The sequence below is a fragment of the Sinocyclocheilus anshuiensis genome, unplaced genomic scaffold, assembly GCF_001515605.1.
Source record: "Sinocyclocheilus anshuiensis isolate Anshui unplaced genomic scaffold, SAMN03320099.WGS_v1.1 scaffold100, whole genome shotgun sequence".
NCBI classification, from domain to species: Eukaryota; Metazoa; Chordata; class Actinopteri; order Cypriniformes; family Cyprinidae; genus Sinocyclocheilus; species Sinocyclocheilus anshuiensis.
In genome coordinates this window covers 995159-1007101 of record NW_015555725.1, presented here as the reverse complement: position 1 = coordinate 1007101, position 11943 = coordinate 995159, and the positions used below count along the sequence as shown (strand labels likewise).

Here is an 11943-nt window from a genome sequence, read left to right as displayed (position 1 = left end):
TCGGTATCAGTGATCGGTATCGGCAGATACTGCTTTCTGTGATCGGCCTCAAAAATCCTGATCGGAGCACCCCTAATACTGAATAACATGACGCTTCCATATCGCCTTTGAATCCAGTAGGCCTATAGCGTTGTTCCCATAGCCGTGATTTAAAGCTCTGTTTCTCTGGCATTTTCAAAGGCACGTCAAATATAATACTGTGGCTTGGCATGATACACAGTCTAATGGTCTAACGAAATCCAATTTTAAACATCTTTTACTGTACCCATTTTATGGCCCTTATATTACCTATTTGAGCCAATGCAGATGAATGAAGTTATCTCAGGATGGGACCGCCCTGATTGTAAAGCAAAACGTGATTGGCTATAGCGAGATCGTGCTACGATTGGTCAGCGAAATGTGGCTGTTATCTGATTGGCTTGAGTAGACGGTGGGTGGAGTCCACGTATTTGTGGATTGTCAGCACGTCTTGACGTTTCACAATTCGCAAATGCACAGGACGTGATTCACAAATAAATGAGAGGCAAAGTTGTGGTTGTGACAAATATATATTTGTGAATATGTCTTTTATTTGCAAATCTCATTTTATTTATTTGTGAATTTAATTCATGTTTATGAAACTTTAAGATTTATTTGTGGATCTCATTCTATTTATTTGTCAATATGTTTAATGTTTGTTAATCTCTTTACATTTATTTGTGGATCATAATCTATTTATTTGGAATTAAGCAACAATTCTATCTCCATACATTTCCAATTGAAAAGTTATATTCAACGAGAAAACCTAGATGGGAATCCAACAAATTGCACAATAAGGAATGTAAATTTAGAAATCAATTTTGATTTCATGTTGATGCTTTAACAAGCAAAAAATGTTGAAAAGTACAAAAATGTGCTTTCATAAGCAGTATGAAGACGAGCGTGATTATAAACATTGAAAGGAAGAACAGGGAGATGAAAAGAGAGAAAAATGAAAGAAGCTTACTTCAGCAGGCCGAAGATGAAGGCATTGAGTCTCATACTGTGATTGGTCAGCTCAGAATACTGACTGACTTTAGAAAACAGACTGTGTAAAACCCGCGTAGAGGGACCTAGGACAGAAAGGATAAGCATAAATAATTTCCTTCATTCTCATTCATATAATAATCACCTTCATCACTCCTCTCATACCGAGTTGTGTGGAGGCCTCCACCACACTCCAGGGCTGATTTTTGCGTTGTCCGATGATCAGGTCCAGTACATACGCTTTCAGTCCATCATGCAGTATCTCACGAATGGCAGGACAGAGGTACTTTAGAATAAGGTGACCCACATTCGGACTTACAGAGCTATTTCCCAATTTGGCCTGTAAGAGAGAGCGAAAGGGTACTGTCAACATTTTTACTGCCTTTAGTGAGGCACGTAAACTCAAGTATACAGAGTTTAACACTGTTATTTCAAATTTAATGTACCTTTACTCCTGCATCTCGACTGATGCCAAAATGAGCCACTATCAGATCGACTGCTGTGTTTATGGCCTTCACCAAACCTAGTACATAAGGATATACAGAGGAGACAAAATAGAAAATATTCCATTATTTTATTTATCTAATCAAATTGAACTCTTACTAATAGTATATAGGCTACACACAAACACACGCTCTGTCATATGCTAATGCAGTTTAGAGGATCTGATGGGAATTGGCAGTATTTGAGTGGAAAACAAAAGGGGCCTTGTTTGGTTGACATGAGGACTCAGTGGAAACAACATGAAGAGACATAGATTTCTTCTGCATTGTTGTCACTAGGGCACACATAATATTCACTGCAGTGTGTATGCAGTGCATTAAAACTATAATTCATTTAAGAGCTAAAGGGCTCACCGCAACAATAAGGTTTATATTAACCACATCAAGCTTTAAAGATGAGCTTGCTGAGGTTATTATACTGCTATGACTATATGGAGATTTTAGATTAAATCTGGACATTGTTTAAACTGCGAAACAAGTCAGAGAGGCAAAAGTAACGGCTTAAAATAATGGTTGACCCAAACAAATTTAAATTCTGTTTCATTTCTATACCTTCATGTTGTTCTAAATCTGTATGACTTTATTTCTTCTGTGAAATGCAGAAAACAGTTTTTAAGAATCTTCACACTGCTCTTGCCTATACAACAAAAGCATACGGTGACAAGGGACTGGCCTCCAAAGGCCAAAAAAGGCAGCATTTTTTGGCATTAGAACACTTAGAATATAGTACATTAATCTAACCTTGTGGTCCCAATTTGTCTTCTTTGAAGTTTCACTATATGCCTGTTGTATGGGCAAGAGTACTGCAAGCATTCAGCAAAATTAATTTTTTTTTTAAATTCCTTTTACTTTCTAATTCAGCTTCTTAGTCTTGTCCTTATCTAAACATGATGTCACTTTCCCATGCAAGACTAATTTAGTAATATGTGGTGTGAAGAACAATAATGTTGTCTAAAATGTATGAAAGCAATGATAAATTACAATAGCCATTTTAAAGCTTCACCATGTTACTCACAATGAACAAGAACAATTGACCAAGGATCACTCACAACAGCAAACTTCTTGGGAATCACCAGTTTTAGAAACAAAGAACATTTTATTTATTTGTCCATCCACTCTGATAAGATGTCCTGCATTCATATGTAAACTGGTGCCTTGAACCACATTCATCCACCGAGGAGCAGAGCCGAAGCACAACCAAAACAATCGTTTTCCCGCAAGATACTTGCAGTTTTATTTTTTAACTTCTAGATGTTACATGATAATATTTAAAAACTCAAACTTATTTGTAAGTGACTTTCAATAAATGTGTCTGATAAATGAATAAATGTAAATCTAAATATCTAGGAGTGAGGTTAACATAAAAGGGGGGTCTAATGCTATTACATGCATTCTGAGTTATTTACACTGTTAAAGAGTTGGATTCTCGTGCTAAACATGGTCAAAGTTTAAAAAAACGATTTGGACGTATGACGGGGTATTTCTGTGCCAAATACACTCCTTCCAGGTTAGAATAAGTTTTAGAAAAAATTTTCATGCATGGCTCTTCATGACGTCAAGAAAGGGCAGAATTCCTTGTATGGGCACTTTCTGTGTTTTGTTGGCAATCGGCGCATAAGTGCTCACGACTCTTTAGCTCTGGCCATGGCATGCCTCCAGGAGCTCAGAGAGAATCGTAAAGCTGTATCTTTATTTTATAAATCTGATAAAGCTAAAGACTCTTTGGAGATATGAATGATGCAATACTACTCTACAGGTACTAAAGATTGACATGAGATTGGCATAAACTGTGTGTTATGTCCCCTTTAAGAACTGATATGATATTTAACACATGCTGTGCCACTGTTAGCGTTAGTACACAGAGAAAAAAATAAATCACACACCTCTCTTCTGCAACAGGTCTATAGAGATGGATTCATCAGTATTAGCATCAGGAGATAAGCAGAATTCCTCTGGGGGGCGCTCTGTCTGAGAGAAATAATCCGGCAGGAAGTCACTGTAGCACTGCGGCAGTTGCCTCAATGACTGACCTATAAACAAAAACAACATCAGTCAGATAAATGCAAACCGACACCAAATATAGACACTGCTATACAAAACAAGCTGGTGATGACAGACAAAAGATACGGTCGTTGTCACACTTAAGTGTTCACTAACTACATTTACTAACTATCGCATTGGCCCGAATATAAGATGACCCCGATTATAAGACGACCCCCCTTTTTCCAGATGTACCTTTTGGAAAAAGGCTTTTTAAAAACCAAATCTTGTTTTTTCTCAGTAAAACACATTTTGTCTTCAATTATTTTCATATTGCATATTTTTCCTATTTTAATTTTTGTTTTGAAAGTATGGTAAAAACTGGTAAAATGTACCAACAATCACATTAAAAAAATATACACTTTTTGATATACCATTAAAAAAAACAAAAAAAACAGGTAGCCCATCTGAATTAGGACATTTAGGCTATCCATCTAATAGTAGCCTACCAAAATCTTATTAACAGTAGAAGTTAAATCTTACTGTAGACTTCAAATCTGGGTACTGTCTTACATTTTAAAATCACAAAGGGAGTTTGGTCCCATCAGGCTAACGTGACAGTCACGACTCATGCAGCTGTAAGGTTTTCTTTTGTTTTTACACGCATTACATTACGTATTTCATGGCACACTCGTTTTATGCGTATTTGGCGCCACCTATTGTTGTGGGTGTATTATTGACATGTCAAAGTCTAGACCCTGAATATAAGACGACCGTGTTTTTTCAGATGTATTTCCAAGAAAAAAACATCGTCTTATATTCAGGTCAATACGGTATAAACAAAATGATTCCACCCCAGCCCCCTTTCTGTCTCTTTGGGTGATAGAAATTGGTTCAGCACCATTAAGTCTGCCGAAGCTGAGTGGTTGATTGGTGGGAGGGAAATCAAACACATTGCGTCGCATGACTTGAGTTCCAGGTCTCTTGGTTTCCAAAGCACAAGAGAAAGAATGAGGGCCGTTTTTACCACGCTCCACACCCAGAGGGTTCTTGCGTCTGTACTCTCTCCATTTGAGTGCCTGCGGGGAGAGGTGGTGCACTGGGGGCAAAATGGAAGAAAAAGGGGATGGTGGCAAAGAATGGACGGAATACAAAAAGAAGTATTGGTGAATGGATGGTAAGATGAATGAACATACATACACAGGGAAAAGTAGTAAAAGGGAAAGAACAGTCAGAAGGGTAAGATAATATTGTGGAAATGCCAAAGTGATGCAATGGAAAAAACGGGCAGAAGGGGAAACAGGAGGGATAGAAAAGAGAAATTGTTAGCAGTATTTAAAGGAAAGAATAGTCAAGGTGTAAGTATGGAAGCTAAGGCTTTGTTCAGATAGGCAGCCAATATACGATTATTTTGACCTACCCAACTCAAATCAGAAAAAAAAGATTTGTACAAACTCAAGGCAAAACCACGTTAATGTTTTTTTTTCTTTAAGAGCAGAAAAAATTATTATAAAGTCATAAACAACACACAGCAGTGTCTAGAACTGTGAATTCACTCATTTTTCTCCAAACCTACCATTAGGCTGTTGCTGTGTCACACATGCCGGTAAAACCTTCACTGGCTCTTCCTGTGGCGCTGGTTCCAACTGTCCAAGAGGACTGAGACCTGAGCTGGGTAGCGTCGGCAAATTGCCACGGTGGAAACAGTGATTTCTAGTGGGCAATGCAGGCATCAGCAGACTCTGCTTCATCAGTGGAGGTGGAGGCGGTGTTGGAGGTAAGGGAGCAAGTTTAGGTGTCTCTGTACGTATGGCCATTCCAGTTGGGGTATGCTGGGGCAGAAGGCCTGCAGAGATGGGGCAAGAGAGGGAACGTGGTGGCCTCGGACCACCAGGGGTCGGAGTGCATGTCGAGCAGGTTCCAGAAGAGGTGGGTGCAACTTGGAGGCGAATTGGGGAATAGCTGCCCAGTGGGGATGGCCGCACTGTTGTAGGTGCATTGGAGGAGCCGTGAGGTGGCCTACGATCTTCTTCCGAGTCATCTTCACCTCCCTCAGGCACTGCAGCCCCTCGAGCCTGCATTTGGCTGATGTATCCGTCCAGAAGAGGAAGGAGAGGCTTCGTCTGGGGTTTTCCAAACTGGTGCTGGAAAGTGAAAGGCTGAATGGGTAATGAGGTAGGACGTTGATCTTTGCTATAGCGAAATACAACTGGAGAGGAGTCTGTGGAGCTAGACAGGCCACCTAGGGGGAAGAAAGACAAGAGACAGAGATGAGAAAGGAGGGTTTGGAGAGAAAATAAGACAGATGAAGATTAAGAACAAAATTAGAAATTTAAAACTGAGACTGTGGCAGAGTATCATTCAATATCTAATGCTTCATAAATCATTATAAATAAAATTAATTGACATGATACATATAATTATAATATGAAGCAAATTATTTGATGTAAATTCAAACCAGAAAGGCTATGGCAATGACACAGCATTTTAAAACAGCTGGAATAAAACCCAGCAATAGTAATAGAAACAACAGGGTCTTATTATGAAACTGAAACAAAATCATACATAAAACAAAAATCATACAACTTTGTCAAAAGCATACCTTAAAACACTGCTCCAAAAACTTAATGACCAACAGAGGTACATAAAGAGCCAGGACATTATTACCAAAAAACAGCCTGTTTAAGAAGCTCCTCTGTGTACACCTCTGGGTGTGTGTTGCGTGTGCTCTGACGGGCACACAGTGTGTGAAACGTCACTCGGCTATTGAGTAAACTGTCTGCTCCACATGCCTGAGTACTCGTATGTCAGAGCTCTTAGTACACGGCAGTACCCAGTCACAGCCAGCAGGGGCAGCACAGCACTAAGCACAGAGAGAACTAACAAGCATTCCAGTAACAAAAGCTAACCTTTCTGTTGATCAAACTCTGCCAATTTATTTTGCTTTGTCAAACCTCCTAACCTAAGTATCAAACTATCATGTAACTCTTGCACTGTTTGTGCTACAGATACGAATGACACCTCACATAATGCAGCTGGAAGACGACAGATGTGTTATTACTAATCTCATCGGATTTGAGATTACCTGGCTGGCAAACAATAAAAAAGCCATAGACATACATAAAAGAATATTTTACCCAAAAATTGTCATATTTAATTTACCATTATGTTGTTTAAATCCCACATAACATTTATTCCTCCACAAAAAAAATAAAAGGAAAATATTTGGAGATATTTTTTTTGTATTCCATAGAAGAAAGTCATATGGATTTGGAACGACATGGGTAAGTAAAGGATGACTGAATTTATTTTTGGGTCCAAAGCATACAGTATCCAGTAAAGTTTTTTTGTTTTGTTTTTTTGTTTTGACTTGGACCAAAATAAGGAACAATGCAGAACTTCCTAGCAACACTCTAGCAACCACACAGTAACCGCAGATCAATGTGCAGAAAACACTCTTTAACAACATCCTAGCAAGTAACTGAACCAAGAGGAAAGAGTGGTACCTTTTAGCAGAAGCTAACCAAATTGGCTTGGAAAATAAAACAAACAAATCATGCTAAGGGCAATCACTGAGAATACACACCATTTACTAGCTAGGTTTGAAATGCTAGAGAAATAAAATTATGAAAATCTAATTGTCACAACCCAACCAACACATAGTCAAGAAGAGTTTCAAAATGCAGTCAGGCTTCTGAGTGCTAGGCTGCACAATAACATGATTCAAACACAAAACAAGTCAATCCACAAAATAAACCAGCTCTTACAAGTAACACAATTTAACCATCCTCTTTTTAGAAGATAATGTGTTACCTTCTGCTTTGGTTCGAGCCCGTTTTCCTGCTCCCCCTGGTGATTCTCGCAGCGGTGTACTCCGAGATCTATGCGGGGAGGACAAATCACAGCTCCCTTGACTATGGCATCGAGTGAGTGGTGGCAAACTGTGGCTCTGACCCTGTGGAAGGTCTTCCAAGATGGGCGAGAACTCTCCAGATGAGTGAGAGTTCATGGATGTGGCCTCCATTCCACCCCTCTGTGATGGTGATCCTCCGGTTCTCCTCTTATTCCTCGCTATTTCCGCAAAAGAAGTGACACGTGGTGGAGGTGGTGGGCTAGGGGCTGCACTCTCACTGAGCCGAACAGGGCAGCTGAGCATGCGCTCCAAGGACCCAAGGCGAGGAGATGGTGACTTGTCTAGGTTCCGATCGTAGCTGCGAGAACGAGGTCGATCGCTCCCCAAAGCACCAACTGAATTGCAGGCTGTTGTAGGTGGGGAGATGTTGATATACACCTGCCCCTCAATTACATTCTCACGGGTAGATTCAATCTCACATGAATCATTTTCTTCATTCTGGCAAAAGAAAAAGAAAAGAATGTAAAGGATGTAACAAGCTAGAAGAAAAATAAGAAGGTACAATGTACATATTGCTAAGGAGTACAGAATGAGTAAAGGCACAAAATGCTAAATACAAGCTAACACCAAATGAAGCAAATAATATAACACCTCTGCATCTTCCTCTTCTTCATCCTCTTTCATTTGTTGGAATAGGTAGTACTCTGTTGGCTGAGTGGGACTTCCTTTGCTGTGCTCATCTGAGCAGCTTGTGACCGATGATCCCGCTGGACTGGGAGAAGACTGGGAAGAAAGGTCACATGTCACCAGCTTGTAGTAATTCTGCGTTGCTACAACCAAGCGAGCTTGGCTTTGAAGACACGAGATGAGTTCACTGGCAGAGGTTTCAGCGGAGGACAGTGCCTCGCTTCCAAGAAGGTTGTGGTATGAGTTACAGTTGGCATCTAGTTCCATAGTGGCACCTTGTGACTGAGATACAGAAGAAGAGTTTGCATGTTCTTGAGTGGCCGAAGGATGCTGAGCGGGTTCAATCGGGGAGGTGTGTAAGTCCAGGTAGAAAGCTCCACGTCCACTGCTACATTCTGTTCCGCACATCCCAACAAGCTCAGACACAGATGAGGCACAGGATTGCTCGACGGAACTGTTGATATTGAGTGACTGTTTGGCTGGGACAACATTGTTCATCTTGTTGTAAATCGTGCTGAAGTTAACCAGCACTCCATCTGAGCTATTGCAGGAGGAATCACTGCCGTAGCCCTGGTGACACTCAGAAAATGATTTGTGAAAAGGTTCAGGGTATGGCTGAGAAAGGACGCAACAGGAGCAATGTGGTGCTGCAAGACTGGAACACTCTGAGCTTCCTCTGCCACCCTGCATGGACTGGTCTTCATAATCATCATCCTCACCCCATTCTTGCTCACCACAGTCCATTGAAAGGGTGGAACCACTGCTTCCGTGGCGCCGCTGGCTATCTAATCTCAGCAAGTTCAGTCCCTCCATGTGAGTAGACAAATCGAAAGTCCCACCTATTGTGTGGTCTCTGTGCTCTGCTTCCCCACTAGGCCCATGTATGGAACTCCACTGTTTTTCTGTAGACCCATGCAAGAGAAAAGGTTCAACGGTGAACCCAAGGTCATGCAGGTGGAAAGACGGCAAGTCTTCATTTGCAAGTGCTGCATTTGAGATTTCATGCGAATTTCCATGCAGGTGAAAAGAGGAGTCTTCCAAATATCCATTCAGATTGTCTTCATCCTCATCATCTTCATCTTCAGTGTTGAGCAGAAAGGGGTTACGTCTCGAGTTCAGCTGTTCACGTGTCTTCATCTGCAGGCCTTGAGCTTGATCTTCAGAATTGCTTGAGGTGAAAGAGGAAGTGTCACTTGCCATACTCCCTTCTCTCCCACCTCTTCCTTGTTTCTGCCCTCCTCTAATTCCTCCAACCCCAAAAGTATCACTAGAGCTAAGGCTGCTGCTCAATGTCTGTATGAGGCTGCTGTACACCAATGCCTCCCGCTGAAGAATATCTCTCTCAGGTAGGGAGGTAGTCCGGCTCAATCCCAGATTCTCCGGGCAGCTGAAAGGATTACTGTTCCTTTTCAATGGACTACCACAGCATTGTCGTGAGCTTGAAACCTGGCAGTGAACAAGTGGAATGTGGTGGACAATAAGAGTCTCCCCGGCTAGCTTAGGTGGACTGTCCATCTTCTCCTAGTGGGTGAGGATGAAGAATATTTGGATATTTGCAGAATGTGGTTTTCCGAAGACTTTAGTTCACACGTCCAATGCCAATCCGTGGTTTTGGGAAGTGAGGAACGTTAAAGAAAAGGTTAAAGAGGATCTCTTGGCTGAAGGTAAACATCTGAAAAAAAGACAGAAGACAGTACTCAGTTTTAAATTATCTTCACGTAAAACAAAGATATTCAGTGTTCATAAGTGGAAAAGGGCATTTTAGTTGGGCATCTCATTGTATAAACATATCATTTTCAACAAAGTTACATGTTACATAACAAAAACATGATCTACAGGGACAAATCATGAGTGCCAAAAACAGACAAAAAGAAACCTAAAGACAAACTAACAAATGAATAATTAACTAAATCCAGTTTACAGGCTCCTTAATCTGCTCACAGTCTATAGATGATAATGTATTCAGAATGTAGACAATCTATGAATAAACTGGTACACAGGTAAATACATAATTTACCATTTTAATTGATAGTTAATATAAAGGAAATACATTTAAACCAACACAAAAATTCTCAAACTTACAGGAGTCCATGAAGGAAACTAAGAGTGGATTACGAGAGCTGACTAATGATTACATATATACTGGGCTAGTGATTAATTAAACAATATCTTCGAAGCATGTTTTTCTATCATTTTTATTTTGATTAACATTTTATATCAACCAAACACAGGCACTGTCAAGGCAATCACCTAAAACTACAAGAAAAAAGAGAATAAATTAGGGCTGCACGATATATCGTTTCAGCATCGAAATCGCGATGTGCGCATCCGCGATAGTCACATATACCCCAGGTAAAATACATTATAATAAATACAATACATATATTTAAATTAGGGCTGCACGATATAGCGTTTCAGCATCGAAATCACGATGTGCGCACCCGCGATAGTCACATCGCAGGATGTGCGATGTTTCGTATACTGATCGTTATATTTATACTGATTGTTTTCTTTGCTCACACACAGACACGGTGTCTACACCGGCGGACGCGACAGCTGTACAGAGATACCCATTTTAAATACTTTTAGTAGCAGAGCGATTTTCAGTGCTGGAAATCAGTTTATCCTTTGTTGAAACTTCCGCGTCGTCGTGGAGAGCGCACGCTTAGCAATGGCAGACGCCACGAAAGAGCAAGCTCCCGAGTGCTTTGGAAAGAAGGAGAAAGCAGCGCGACTGGCGTTTTCCACGCGTTTTTAGGCACGACATGTGAACGGCCCCAAAGTCTGTCTACACTGGACGCGACAAAGCGACCGTTGCCAGTAATTTGAACTTTGTGTTTGTCAGTACTTTGTCGTGCTGCGCCGCATCCAATGTAGACAGCATCACTGATTATTTTATTATGGGTTCTATTGTATTTTGTCGCGCTATATATATATATATATATATATATATATAAAACATTTCTGTCCCCCTCACTTCTGAAATGATGGCTACGCCCCTGGATTATGGCATAGATGAAGGGAAACAATTGCGAAAGAAAATGGATGTGTAATAGCACTTTAATTCAACGGGACTGCACGCTCTGTGGTTTTTCTCTTTTCCATTTCCAAGAGAGTTGATATGAAGGAAAAAGTGAAAGAAAGAAAAAAACCAGAAGCTACATGATTCAGCACCATCTGACACCTTTAATACCAAAATTCATGAAGACCTGCCACTGGAATCAGACACGTGGTGACCATACTGTAGTGTTTCTCTGCTTATTGCTGTCTGTGTGGGCAACCTGGGAGGCTTCTAAATTCAGCAAATAGACATGAATCTATACAATTATACAGAGAAAATTTGACTTTTTTTAGGCCAGCCTTTTTTTTGCTGTCTCTCTTCTGCGCTTCTGCGTTCGTCACTAATCACCGGCGCATGTGCGACGCATGCATCCTACGTCATCCGCCGGAACGGCCTGCACGTATGACAGTCACACTGAAAAAAATTATTCATTGAATTGACTAAATTTTTTTAAGGTAAGTGGTTGCAATCAATTTATTTTAGCTACTAGGGCTGCACGATATATCGTTTCAGCATCGATATTGCGATGTGTGCACCCACGATAGTCACATAATGTCTTTGATTATTCAATTTCTGTACCTGAATACTGTTAGACTTGCCTTAAAAATACAAAGCACTGTTTATTTCATTTGTATCTTTGTTCTGTTATATTTATCTATGCTTGTAATTTGTTTATTTCCTATGCTGATTTACTCGCCTAAATCACCCCAATCGTTGATTTTTTATCGTTGATTATATAATCGCAGAAAAATAAAATATCGCAATGTGAGTTTTTTCCAATATCGTGCAGCCCTAGAATAAATGGTGTAACCTTGAAAGTTGTGAACTAAAACAATTATCGTAACATATAGTAG

At 40.3% G+C, this 11943-nt stretch overlaps 1 protein-coding gene across 2 annotated transcripts in view; it reads right to left on the bottom strand.

Moving 5' to 3' along the window:
• The window catches only part of LOC107672606 (iporin-like), a 29196-nt gene that overhangs the window by 11993 nt on the left and 5260 nt on the right, over positions 1 to 11943 (bottom strand). The window contains exons 2-9 of one of the 2 annotated variants that reach the window (XM_016465861.1): positions 7993 to 9700; positions 7302 to 7839; positions 5065 to 5730; positions 4390 to 4587; positions 3392 to 3538; positions 1452 to 1528; positions 1171 to 1345; positions 986 to 1091 (exon numbers count right to left, since the gene is read on the bottom strand). In XM_016465861.1, coding sequence (XP_016321347.1) covers positions 986 to 1091; positions 1171 to 1345; positions 1452 to 1528; positions 3392 to 3538; positions 4390 to 4587; positions 5065 to 5730; positions 7302 to 7839; positions 7993 to 9543 — 3458 coding nt within the window. In that variant the 5' untranslated portion in view covers positions 9544 to 9700. The remainder of the gene's footprint in view (positions 1 to 985; positions 1092 to 1170; positions 1346 to 1451; positions 1529 to 3391; positions 3539 to 4389; positions 4588 to 5064; positions 5731 to 7301; positions 7840 to 7992; positions 9701 to 11943) is intronic. The other variant, XM_016465862.1, reaches the window with a different exon arrangement.